The 13,961-nt window shown below is 39.6% G+C and overlaps 1 protein-coding gene across 3 annotated transcripts in view; it reads left to right on the top strand.

The window, feature by feature from the left end:
* Nucleotides 1–13,961, top strand: part of sema6a (sema domain, transmembrane domain (TM), and cytoplasmic domain, (semaphorin) 6A) — a 108,332-nt gene that overhangs the window by 32,575 nt on the left and 61,796 nt on the right. For all 3 annotated transcript variants that reach the window (XM_075467654.1, XM_075467653.1, XM_075467652.1), the window contains exons 2-3: nucleotides 12,716–12,866; nucleotides 13,647–13,764. In XM_075467654.1, the coding sequence (XP_075323769.1) occupies nucleotides 12,767–12,866; nucleotides 13,647–13,764 (218 nt within the window). In that variant the 5' untranslated portion in view covers nucleotides 12,716–12,766. The remainder of the gene's footprint in view (nucleotides 1–12,715; nucleotides 12,867–13,646; nucleotides 13,765–13,961) is intronic.

Below are 13,961 nucleotides of genomic sequence, written 5' to 3'. Positions count from 1 at the left end.
ACTATTATGGTGTGAAAAAGAGAAAATAGACCAAATAGGAAGAAAGAGCAATTGTGTGGAAACTGCTAGAAATGAAGCTGCTAATGTTTTCTTCGTCAGATTATATTCAACTGATTATGTTGCATCTGTTCTTTACCTTGGCCCTGTGATAGTCTGGTGACCTGTCCAGGGTGTACCCTGCCTCTCGCCCAATGGCAGCTGGGATAGGCTCCAGCCCCCCCGCGACCCTGAGATGGATTAAGCGGGTATAGAAAATGGATGGATGAATTTGAATTACTCCTGCTCCCAGAACATATAGCAATGAGAGGAAAAAATAAAAAATATTATTGTTTTTATTTTTTGTCCTTGTATCTTTTTGTTATTTCTGGATATAGGCATGGAAAGAAGAAAAGCCTTTTACACCCTAAACTTTTTTTTTCTTTTTTTGTGTTCCCTGAAAGAAAAAAACAAACCAGATAACCTGGCCAGGCCTGGTGCAGCTCAGCTCCCCACCCGCTAGCAAAATTTACAGCCATGATGTATGACCCCAGCCCCTGAATTAATGCAACATTTCCATTAGAAAATTGCTTGACACAGCTGATATAAGAAGTTAGTGATCACAAAGACGCTGTGACATAGCATGGAAAATTGCTTATTAGAGACCCGTCATCTGCACTTTGCTGAAATTTGTGATGGAGGTGAAGATGGAGACTACACACACACACACAGATATATATGTATTTATGTACATACATATATATATCTGTGTGTATATATGTGTATACACATAAACACACATATATATAAGATGCTGAGAGGGATGTTGTACCTTGTAAACTCTTATGTGGCAGGTAAAACATTTTCCTGGGCAAATGTCAATTGAAAGGCTGGGATTCAGATGTAATTTCATACTGTTTTCCACCAGTTAGTACATGACTTTAAAGTCAGTAAAGATATGCCTTTGTTCATTGCAGCAGTACACTGTAATTACAGCATGATTACAGTGCATAAAAGAAACAGTGAGGCTTGATTCAAACAGCTGTAGAACAAACACAAGGCTGTATTATCCTTATTTTTATACCATATTGTGGTGTTGTCTTATCTCTGTCTCTCTGAATTGTATCATTTTATGTAAATCCTCTTTTCTTGTCAAGCATGGGACCAGAAGGTGACAATGCTGGGTCGATTCATTTGTCTCAAAATTACTGCCAAATATGCTACAGCATGTATTTATAGAAGCATTAACATTGCATGACTTAAATAAAGTAGAACTCCGGCAATAGCAACATGACAAAAAGTAATTTTTTTTACCTGTATTAATGAAAAGACATTTTTGATATGATTCCCTTTTCAATCCCATGGCTTTTCCTTTATACTGCTGCATAGATTAACTTCAAATTCTCTGTATTGATTATGTGGTTTCTTTGCAAAAAATGCACCTCTCTTGTGGCACCAGTATTTACGCAGCTCATTATATAACACTGGCATTCAGTGTTTATTAACTTTGACTTCATGGCCTGTCACGCAAATACTCTGTTTTGTAGCCCCCATAATATGAGACCTCAAATGTTGCATTGCACAGCAGCCAAAAGCACATACTGAGTTAACCCCCTTAACTGAGGTTAACCAATAATCCAGCCCCCTGTTTACTGTATTTACAAACCAAAAGGTTTGTACTAATTGTGTTTGCAGAGTCATTGCTAATTGAATTAATAATCAGCCCAAGTAGTTATTCTTAACACGTTTAGCAGTTTGCATCATTTTATTATCCTTTCCACATGACTTTATCCTTAAACCTTAAACCCAATGCTTAAAGATAGCATTTTTGTACCATATTTGTTATTGGGATATATTTAGGGGAATTTAAGATGTTTTACCTCATAAGCAAAGAAAAGACACATATGATGTTTTGATATAGTATATAGTTCCTGACTGTGGACTATTTGTGTTCTTGTTGTCATGAAACATGTCTTACAGATAGAATGCCTGCACATACAACTCCATATCACAGCAGGTACTGTATAGTGACACACCAATTGCACTGATCGGCTTGCCTCTAATCAGGTTTAGCGACAGAGACACTGGTTTCCTGAGGGCTTAGATCCTTTCATCACTTCCCTTGTGTACCTTTTAAGGTACTGTTTTCAAAATGCTATCTCTCAATTATTTCTCCACATTGTGGGATTAATTTGTGGTTAAACCAAAGCACAAAGAAGAAAAAGCTTTCCAAAGTGTCTCCCATGTCAGTGTAAATTACTGCACTTTGTGACCTCATCTTACGACATGATAATATAATGGCAATGACCATTCTGCTAAAAACTGACAACATGTAATTTGTAAGCTGTTGTCCTGCATTTGTAATACATTTTCTCTCAATGCATTTAGCCCCGCATACTGATGGAACATCTCAGTGATCTGCTTGTTTTAGCACTGTCATCTCACTCATTCATTTAGAGCTGTATGTGAGCTGCATCACGCCTCCAATATGTTCCGTAGAGATAACAGCATTGAGACAGATTCATTCTGTACAATATAGCAAATGCTATTGTACAATGCATTGTCAGTTAGTGACTGAGGCCTCATGCAGCAGCAGGAGCAGGATTGAATGTCCTGGCTTATCACAGATGATTCATAATGCAATTGGATTTGATGCACATTTGATGCAACAGAAAACAAGATACTCTGTTATCAATATCACAATATCACGAGCTAACACAAGAGTGTAATTGCGTTCAGTTTATTCCATTCTCCATTATAAATATATGTTTCCTGTCATGGATGAAAATGAAGAGAGTCTGCGGCATGAGGTTTTATTCTTTTTTTAAAGATTTATTTGTTTTTTTTAGATGCAGAGAGAGCAGTGGAGCTGAGAGACGGAAGGAAAAATGTACTGTATGGACTGAAAATGTCTGTTGTAAGTGAATAAGAAGCAGAGCGAAGGCTAAGAGAGTGTGTGCTAGTGGTGTGTGCTCTTCTCTCCCCGACCCATGGCTGCCTTAATGGAGATTAGCATCATGCTAAGTCAGATCTGATAGGCCCGTTGCTGAGGAACAGAAGGCCAGTTAGCCAGTTATCAGCGAGAACACAGACTCAGTCACTTACTATAATGGACGCTACATCAAATGAGCTGGGAGCTCAACAAGAAAGATTCCATTAACAGAGCCTAAATGATTTTCTGTGACGGCAAAACAGCAAATTAAATCGTAGTACATTTGCAGAGTTTATGATTGAAACAGATGCTCCTGATGTGATATACAGCAGCATTATTTACAAAGAAGCATGGCATTTACATGGCTTTTTTCTGTCATTGCTGACAAGGACACATAACTGACTCAAGTATATGCTTTTCTCTGTTTGCAGCATTTACTCACCAAATTTAGCACAGACGGAAAACGTCTATGAATTTTTTATTTTAAAAAATGCTGCAAAGGACGCTCAACAGAAACATACCGATTGCTGTATTAGATGCACAATGAGACACAGACAGAGACTCTATCACACCTTGTGAAACTCAGAAGCACACCTATTATGAGGAAGCAGGAGGCTGTGATATGTGAAAACTGCACCAGATGGATGCAACAACAGAAAACCATCACACCTCTTATTCCATCCCTGTAGGCCACCTGTTTATATCCCGTGTCTGCTTTTCCAGTTTAGTTGTAAGGAGAGGAAGAGAACTCAACAAGAACAGCTGCAGTTGAGTGTTAAAGCACTCATGAAAAAAAGTATAATTAGTTTTGCTGGTGCAAACTAAATTCTTGGAAACATTTTTTACCGTCAGATTTTCACTGTAGTTGTATCACAAGATTGAGCACACTCCACAGGCTTTTTCTGCCCAGTGGTTATTAGATACTGAAGCATGCGAGTCTTATGATTTCTTTTTACATGCATGGCACAGTAATTACAACTTATTCTGTTTTATTGAGGTCCATCAAGAAAAAAAACAAAAACAACAACCCCAAAGCCCTCGATCTCTTTCTTTCAAATCTGCCTGAGCTGTTTATATCCATAAAGACCACTTAGCGAGCCGCCGTTGAGTATTGACTTTGAGACTTTTCTCATTTACAGCCAGGGCCTGCCGAGGAATAGGGTTTGTAACCAACCAGCTCTTGGTTCAGAATTACAGCTAATGTTTTATTGATTGCCCATCCTCTTTTATTTGTGGGAAAAACTACCTCAGGATCACAGCATACCTCAGCTACTTCTCCCATGCTCTTCACTTATTTCTGGCTTGACTCAGAAAACTTATGCATGGATTGCTGCATCTCTATTAAGTCATTCCCTCTTCAAACCAATGAACAATTTTTTTTCTCTTCAAGGATTTACACAAAAAGCCATTATAGGGCTCATGCATTTTCAAAATTCTTAAGTAGAAAGCCACATAAATAGATTTGTCTGATATACCTCTCCCTGCTGATGGTTTAGCTGATGTTTGCTGTAGATGAGGGGCTGAAGTTGCATTCACGTTCCTCTTACACATAAACATATTGGCATCTTTTCAACCTCAGCAGCTTAAATTAAAGCATTACTTGACTCACCAACCTTACAGACTGGAGCTCCCAGGTCTGTATCATGACTAAGCATAGCATGAAATTGCGCAGTGCTGCCTGAAGGCACCCTGCAGTCGAACTTCATAAAGTGAGTTTCCAAATAAAATGGGCATTATGCTGTGTGACAGTTTCAACACTCCCGTTGCTGCTCTGCAGGGCACTGCCTCAGTCATGCCAGCATCTGTCTCTGTGGAGTTAATGTGGCGTTTATCTCAGTGACACTGACAGTTTTTTTTTTTATGTTATTTCTTCTTCTTGGGAGAAACAGACTTTTAGTTTGCATCTCTTAAGTGCTTCTGGGACTTTTAAGGGTCAAGTTCAACACTACAGACAGGTTGACTTTAAATGACTAACTAGTACATAAAGTATGCCCTGATAATGCAAGGTATATATGCAGTAAAGGGACAAACATTGGGCTGTACAAGAATCAAAAGGCAGACAGAATTGTGTCAGACTAGAGAGATAATTGGATGAAAAGAGAGTTTGAGAAATGCATGTGCCACCAAGCATGGTCTTATCAGTAACAATTTTCTCTGCCTTGCCCATACAGCTCTGTATCAGCTGCATCCAGATTTATTAAGTTGCTCGCTAGCATCGCCATAAGCGGAGATGGACAGGCCTGAAAAAGGTTTCTATATTCAAATGTGTAGCCTTTTTTTGGGGTCAATCTCTTTAGTACCAGTTGTGAGCGCGTGATGCTAGTTGAGCTTTGCTTTTTGTGTATGTGGTTGAATGTGTGTCACATATTGGGGGCTTTTTATGGTTCATGAATGCTTTTCTTAGACAAAGCAAATGGAGCAGCTTCCACCACACTCACTTTTTTTTTCTTGAAGCAGCCATTCTTAAGGAGATGAAGAGATGTCAAAAGATAATTAGGAAGATGAATAAGAGAGGAGATAAAGAGGAATAGTGTTTTTGTTTGGTCTGTGAGACCAAATGAGGGAACACGGAGGCCAGATATTGGCATAAACAAAGACAGAAAGACTTTAACTACCTTTAAAAAAAAAAGTGTATAAGTGGAAGCTTTTTTTGAAGGTAAAAAAATTTGACTCCTGTCCCATTGTTAGTTGACAAGTTTATCTCATTGTCACTTGTTATGTTATAAACAAGCTGGAAAACAAAGTTAGAAAAGCAGCATGGAGGCTGGCAAGCTTATATCTTTTACTCCAGTTTCAAACCTTATGCCAGTTGATCATGGGGAACAACACAGCAACTGGGAAAAATAAAAATAAAAAAAACCACACAACTAGGTCCCGAGACTCACTTCTGCAGAGTTTGCCATGTTTCTACAGTAGCCCAGACAAACCAAAAAAGTACTCAAAAAATACTCGAAACTTTAGGAGGAGTTGAGGTGAGGCATAGTCATTTGGTTGCAGTCTGCAATTTTGCCACTATATGTCACTAAATCCCACACACTTAACCATTAAAGTAACTACAAATTATCTCTATGAAGTACTTTCATTTATTCAATCTTAATCTAATCAGGTCTAAGACTTGGACTCTTTGATCTGTAAAATGTTCAATGCCAAGACTGGCTTCAGTTTAAGCTGAAATAGCTACACAAAAGAACACACACAGAATAAAACTGTACAAATTTAGACATAATGTGTGTACCTCATTCAAGTTTGATTTTGCTTTGCATATAGAATTAAACCTGTGCTGCTGTCAGCATGTCGTTCTGCAATCAGACAACCACCATGCTGTTTGATGCCAAGGTTTCAAGCCCACCAGGTTGCGTGTCTTGGTCTGCGTTAAACAATGGAGCCTGAAAAACGGAGTTGACTAAATTTAACTCTGTGTATGAGTGCATGGGTAGCCCACGCTGGAACACAGTACTCTTCCCGCAATTACTGCAATCAGAAAGAGGAAAGACATCATAGGAGATGGATGTGAACCAACTGAGGACATTTGAGTTTATACGCAGATTGGTAGAGCCTTGAAAAAGAGAAAAAGGCACAATGGAGAATATTGGTTATTGTGTTGTCATGATGAGCAAATCAGATGCATTCAAATCAGCTTGATTACATTTTAGAACATATCCATTGCAGCATGAACTAGGATGATGTTGATATTTCTCAATCTTGACAAGAGTAGTGTATCTAAGTGAGTGGTGTCATCATACCTAGAACTGCAGCCCGTTTAGTTTTATAAGAGATTTTTAGGTTGTAGCTCAGAAATATTTTGCAGGTTTAAGTAAATACAGACTATATCCCCTATTGTTTTCTATGCCAAGCAACCATATTTTTCTTGTTTTTGTATTGTTTGAGGCCACCTTCTTGAACCTGTAGATGTTAGAGCTTTTTCAGAGTAACTTTGGGCGCTCATTCCTGCTTCATCACTCGTCTTGACCTACTTTTAGAAACAATGCAGTGAGTGGTAGTTATCTCCTGTCAACCTTCTTCTCTGTTAAATTTCTGCTGGTAGTGAGGTTGGTGTGATGTCAGTTTACTTTGGATCATTCTCAGCGAACGCCCATTACCCTCCCCTTGTCTTCCTTTCCTCTTCCCTGCTCTGATTTCCATTCCTTTCCTTTCCACATTGTACTTTTCCACTGTCTTACTTTTTATTCTCCTAATTACGATATCTATGGTAATTTGTTTCAAAGAATCTCCTCATTACATTGTGAAAAAGGATATCCATTGCTTTGCAGCACTTAATTGTTTTTAATGATTAAGAATCAAAGAGGCATGTCCAGGCCTAATAGCTTTTAGATCACAGAAGCAGTATTATAAAGATAGCAGCTTATCGCCAGTCTTTGAATGTCTTTGTTAGGTTGCCATTGTTCCAAGTTGGCACGTTGCCTCTATTCCTTTTTTGTCTTTCTTTTCCAAGTTCTTTTCCTGTCTTCTTTTTTGAGTCGTCTTTGGCTCACTTCCACAATCAATCCATCACCTCTTGCATTTGGGCTTCTGTTTCAATAACTGGTCTACAGCAGCAGGGTTCCTCATTCATGTCCACTTCCTTGTCCTTTAATAATCAAACCATGATGGATTGCCTGCATATAGATATTCATTTCAAAGCAGCTTGTAAGGGCTGAAAAACAGGAGAGGAAAGGGAAAACACTAGCTTGCTTTTTGATAGCTCATGGAGTTTTTGTAGGAGTCTGTTTATATTGGATGCTAGTTTGGTTTTTGCTCTCAAATAGACAGGCAGGTTCCTCCTCTTTGCACCTTATCCATTCCCTCTTCTTATCATGGCCTCTTGGGCTTAGGCGGACAGCACCTCCTGTTTTTTCTCTCTGATTTATCAGGCCAGGACTGACAAGTGTAAACACCTGCCAGGCCATCCTCCCCATTTGAGAGCTCTGGGTGGTTGGCTGTAGCCCATTTTTTATCCCCTTTTGGTGGATCCAGTTCATTATTTTCACCTTGCTGTCTTTTCAACCTTCCCTGCTTGGTGGAATTCTGTTCCACTTTCACATATAAACCCAAACACAATTTTCTCCAGCTTGCCTGTCAACAGGTGTCACAACTTAAGGTGGTCGCAAACTCTTAGCAATATGGTATTTATGTGGCTGTGCTGTATATGTGTCTTCTTTTGGTGTGGTCTGTTTTTTTTTTGGAGGGGGGGGGGGGGGGGGGTTGTGTTCACACCTGTGCGTTTCCGCTCTATAACATACAAGATTGTCACACAGCACAACTTTCTAAAGTTGCTCGAATCACTCCACTATTCATTCAGATGTTAAACCACCTTTTATTTAGTTCCTGCAACCATGAAAAGCAGCTCACAAACTTCTCCCTCAGACATCAATTCTTCTACTTACTGATGTCTGAAGGATCAGTTTACCTTGTAGTACATACACAGGCAACTCTATTTTGTCTAGGTTTTCAGCTATGCTTCGCTGAGTTTTCAATTCTCTGCCTCCGTCTGAACACATTGCAGGTGACTCAGATCTCAAGGGACTGCATGGCATTCTGTGGAACTACATCTAAAGAAATGGTCCCTATTAATGGATAAATAGAATAAAAATATACCCATTATTTGGTTAAACTAGCTATTTTAATACTAATTGCAATTTTTTAAAGCCTTTATGTTACAAAATTCCAAAGTTCAAATAGCAGTGCGTCCTCCAAATCTAGTGACTGGCCATGAGAGCACATGTTCAGTAGGCTACCCCTCTTCTCTCTTGCAATTCTGTCATCTGTAAAACCTTCAGCACAAATCTGCGGACATTACCCAGACTGGCAGATATAAACACAAGCAGACTGCACTCGTATCAAAACTGTCAGACAGCATTTACAAGAAGCTGCTGCTTTAAAATCTTCATATGGAGCGCTTCTGCCAGATTGATAATGACCACAAGCCCAACAGCAAATCTGGGATTCTCAATAATGGCAATGGCATACTTGAAACAACTGACATTTTCTCAATTCCATCACATGAGATGTTATACAGACAGAACATGATATAAATAGGGCAACTATAGCTGTGTTATTAGAGCCACGGATACATTCATTCAGAATGCTTAACACGGTCTCAAGTGCCATAGGGCAACATCAGCTGTCAGCATATTGTAAAGCACAATTTCCATATTTAAACTTTTTGTTAAATCGTTGGTACGAAAATAGTTCGGTTTGGTCTCCAGAATAATCGAGCCTCTCATTTTGTTTTTTCGAGAACCTTTGTTCTCTTGGTTACATTAATAGTAGTTTTTGTTGACCAATCTATCCTGAAAGAAACCTCTCCCTTCATGCAGCATCACACCATTCCCTTCAGAGGGCCACCAGAAGGCCACCATCATTAGATTGTAAACATATGATGCTTTTATCTAAGATAAAAGTGTTGTCATTTTTCATGGGAAACCAGCTTCTAACCTCATTCAGAAGCAGCAGTCAATCATCAACAGGTCTACTCAGATGTAATCAAACAGCAGTGTTTCACTCCATTGCACACTTAGTCTGGCACAGAGTGGGCCTCAAAAGATGAACAGCTGGGACCTTCACAGGAATAACTAATCGTGTGAATGTGGGTTTTTACGTGTGTGTAGACATGTGTTTGTATTTATGAGAACCAAACTTCATCTGTGTTTTTGTGCATTTGACGTAACGTAAGTTAAACTGAATGGTGGCTAATATCTCCGTCCTCTTACTCACCTGAAGCCCTATGCAACTGACCTTTTTGTGATAATAAATGTGAGATTTTGTGTGCATGTTTAAGCTCTAAGCACCCATAGCTAACGTGCTGATGCAAGAGCAGTAATAACATCATTAGGGTGGCTAATGTGTTTATTGTTAAAGTAAATGCAGCTTGGCTCAGCTGCCCCCATGGGTGGCTCCATGTGTGCCTGTCCTATGTGTTTGTGATTATTTGTCTACTTTAGGTTGTCTGAATGTTGTTTATAGTTTGAAATCATGTTTTTTCAAGTTTTCTGCTCCGAGCGTTGTGTGTAGAAGGTGAATGAGTGCGTGCATGCATTCATAAGAGGGTGTGGTATGTAGAGGGATTCTAGGGGGTCCTTGTGTTTTTATTACATGCTGGTGCCCCCTGCCAGTATTAAGCTTGATTAAGTCCCATCTTTTCTTTTTCAACTTCTCTGCTGCTTAATCACTGAGAATGTGCAGGATGTATAAAAAAAATAGCAAGTAAATAGTTGCTCAAAATGTTATTATCAATCAAAAGTCTGAGTAAGAGGGCACACGGATCCACAGTTCCACTTTGTCTTCTTTTTGGTTAAAGACTGCTCTTACAGGAGGGAAAATCCACACACTTCTACCTGTGCTATGTGGCATTACCGAAGTGTGGGCACAAATTAAAGCCTTGATTTCTGCAGCTTGATGTTCAGAGTATGCGTGAGTGTCTAAACAGTGTTGTAAAAAAGTAGCATTTAAGATCAGAGTTTAACACACTTACACACAAGTAGGCAATTTGCTCTTCCACGCAATGAGTGTAATTCGGTAAAGACAGACTATGTCTTGCTCCGTTCTCTTATGCATATGTTGCAGCTGGTAATGAAAGTGCCACTGGTGGGCTTCGAAGGTTTAACTTGGAGGGTTGTCAGCATCCAATTAAAACCCACTGATATAAATGAAGGATCTGCCTCGCCTTCAGTCACTTTTGATAACAAGAAAAATAGTTTGCAGTGTGATTAATTTCACAAAAATAATTCCAAAAAGAGGCATCTATATCTATATGGAAGACACAATTACCGTATTGTTATTTCGTATGATTCTGGCATAATCAAGTCCTGTCTAAGAACACAATTACCGACTTATCCCCTCTTATCAGAATGAGCCAGATCTTGTTTTGTTGGTCAGTGCAGCCTCCATCCATCATTCACTGTTTTCTCTCCCTAAGGGCTAACCTCTCTGTCTCATGCTGCTTCCTGCTCATCAATCAGTCAATTACTGGAGGATTTCTAGGTCAAGGTTCAGAAAAGACACACATTTTAGCCCTCCATAGAGATTTACTCTACTGTATAGGAAAAATCCAAATTCCATTTAAAAAATGGACAACATTAAGATGTGCGTCCTGAGTGCAGCTGAGTGAACTGTTGCTGTGTGATTAAGGGGAGGGGGAAAGGATCAATTTTTTGTATTTTCTCATCATAAAACATACAGTAGAATGTGGTCGATAAAAAAAAACTGTGTATGGAAAAAAGGAGTGGGCCAAAGAGTGAGAAAGGAGGGAGGGGAACGGAGAAGCTTTTGAGATCAAGGTCGTATCCAGGCTTTAGTATTGGTATTCTCCTCAGTGTTAAAATGAATCTACCAGTGAATAGTGTTTTCATTCCTCTCCTGAATGAGATTCACAGGAGCATGGAGAGAGAAAGAGAGAGGGGGGACAAGAGGGACATGAACATAGAAAAGAGAAAGTAACCCCTCCTCCTCCTCCTTCCTCTCTTCTGTTTCTTCTCCCCTTGGATATACAATAGCGAGTGAAAAAATACAGCGTGGGATAAACAACTTTTATCAGACTGGAGCAAATGAAATCGGCTATTTTATTCAATTCTTCATCCCTGAAGCATCTCCTTCTCCTGCTCTGTCTACCCTGCTGCATCTCATTCCTACAGCTTCATCTGAAAAAATAGAAGGAGCTTCATGCAAATTAAATGCTTTACTCTTGATTAGATTACAGACGCAATAATTGTCTTGGGTGATTTATGGGTGTAATCGGTTGCCACAAACTGCAGTAAGAAAAGCTTAGTTGCCTTGGTTTGTGCTATGAAAACATTACATCAGCGGAATGTAGGTCATTTTCTATAAAGCTTGCTTCAACATGTACGGTACCATTAGAAAATTAGATGGCAGAGTCTATGGATTTTGCAGGCTGGCAGAATATTACAGGTACTGCAATTTTGAGATTTTTGGATTTGCAAGGAGAATTTTTTCTTCCTTTCTCTGATCTTACCATCAATAATTTTTGATAGGAACCTCTGATTCTTTGTGTCAACGAGCAACAAAATAATTTTTAATCTAGCTGTCACCAGTGTTTGGATTTTTGTTGTAGGTTCACACATGCCGAACTTGTGGCATTGCTCCTAATAATCTATATAAAAGAAGAAATCATCACAAAACAAACATGGTATTCTGTCATTCAAAACAAAGACCAGACACAATGAGAGATGTAATAGAGATGGGAAAAAGAAAAACAGGATTTCAGGTGATAAAATTGAGTGTTACAGATTCAATAACCATTCTGCAGTAAAATTATATTATCCTCTTGTTCCATGAGCAGTTTTAACTGATGGCTGTCATCTCAGTTAGAACATAAGATTGCTGCCCTTGTTAAAGTCTGGCAGTTGGGAAATAAGGTACCTGCTATGCTATCCTATTTTCTCTGAGAGCACTCCTGTATGTCCTGCCACACACAGGGAGGTAGAGGGACAGAGAAGCATCATTCCCTGCCTGACATCGATCTATGACGCATATTACCACCCTAATCCAATTAATTCTGGTTCACTTGTCCTGTGGGTTACTTGAGTCATCGAAAATGCACGCAAATATATCTCTGACAGACTGAAAGGGCCGAGCAAAATGCACAAACCACTAATTCAAGTGGACTTGAAAATGTTTGGCGTTCCTGACCCCTGGGTTCTGCATTTCTTTGTCTAACACAAAGAATGCCGAAACCAAAGAAGGAAAGCAACTGATTACATCGCCAGGTGTGAGCACTATTTGACAAACTTTTCTTTTTTCTTTCCCTGTCTATCTCCTCCTCATCTACCACTTCTGTCTCTTTTTGTACAGACTGAGCCAAATCTGTTGTAGAGGACCAGCAGCAGCAGTGTTGGTGCGACCATGAGGTCAGAGGCCTTGTTACTCTACTTCACGCTACTGCAAATAGCCGGGGCAGGTTTCCCCGAGGACAGTGAGCCTATTAGCATCTCACACGGCAACTGTAAGTAAATATTTTTTCCTTGCTTTTCTTTCCTTTCTTCAGGTCCTTATTACTACTCCTGTGTGACTCTTCTCTTTGTATAAGTGGTCACTTTCCTTTCACTCCTTTCCATCTTCTCTTCGTATCTTCCTTCTCAGTATCTGTCTCACTTGCCGAGTCCTCTACCTCCTTCTCAACCCTTGCCTCCTCTTCAGCCCCCACCTTCCCCAATCTGAATGCATTTTTAAGCTATGGCGTGCAAATTGACATCCAAAGACAGCCCTTCTGCACACACTAAAATTAAGGACTTAAGAAAGCACTTGAAACAGAGCCCACCCCACATCAAAGGATAATCTTCTATTTTTCTTTCGGGCTCCTAATGCTGTCTGTGATAGTGACTGTGGAAAGCTACGAAGAAATGGTCATTGTTTCTTGTGTTTTATCTCTGTGTTTCACCCTCTGTTGTCCTGTACTTCTGTCTTTGACGCTGTATGTTCTGGCCAGGAGAGCTGAAATACAAGCCAGCCCGGCTCGCGTGGACCTTTGTTCCTCTATCACACTGTTTATTTAAACCAAGTGCTTCATCTAGAGCCACTAACAATAGAAAGATTGCATGGTACAGTGCAGCATATTTATTGTTGCAGGACGATCTCAAACCATTGGGTGCGTCTCCTCATCTAGCTAGGACACATGTGTTGGCATTTAACCCATGAGAAACTTGAGAAAAGCTGTGAAATTCCTGATATCCTGAAGTCATCGCTACTATTACTGCAGGGATCCATTTTTGCTCCCTTCTTACAGACACAAAACAATATCCAGCTTTTGTGGGCCACAAACCTGGAAGGAACAACACGCAGCGGCACAAACTGGACATCCAGCTCGTCATGATCATGAACAGGACATTATACATCGCTGCCAGGTGAGTGAGAATCCCTGTTTAATCTGAGTACTGCTGCCATTAAACAAAACAAAAAACCTTTATTGCTTTTTATTGCAGAGTAAAATCAACTGAAAAAGTGAATTTCTTCATCATCACTTCTAATATAGCAGTTACTTTGTGAACTTAACTTAGTTATGGCTGAGAACTGTGAACCAGACCACAGTGAGATGGAGGTT

Source organism: Odontesthes bonariensis, chromosome 6 (genome assembly GCF_027942865.1).
Source record: "Odontesthes bonariensis isolate fOdoBon6 chromosome 6, fOdoBon6.hap1, whole genome shotgun sequence".
Taxonomy (NCBI): domain Eukaryota; kingdom Metazoa; phylum Chordata; class Actinopteri; order Atheriniformes; family Atherinopsidae; genus Odontesthes; species Odontesthes bonariensis.
The sequence above is the reverse complement of the archived record's forward strand: the minus strand, read 5'-3'. Positions and strand labels throughout refer to the sequence as shown.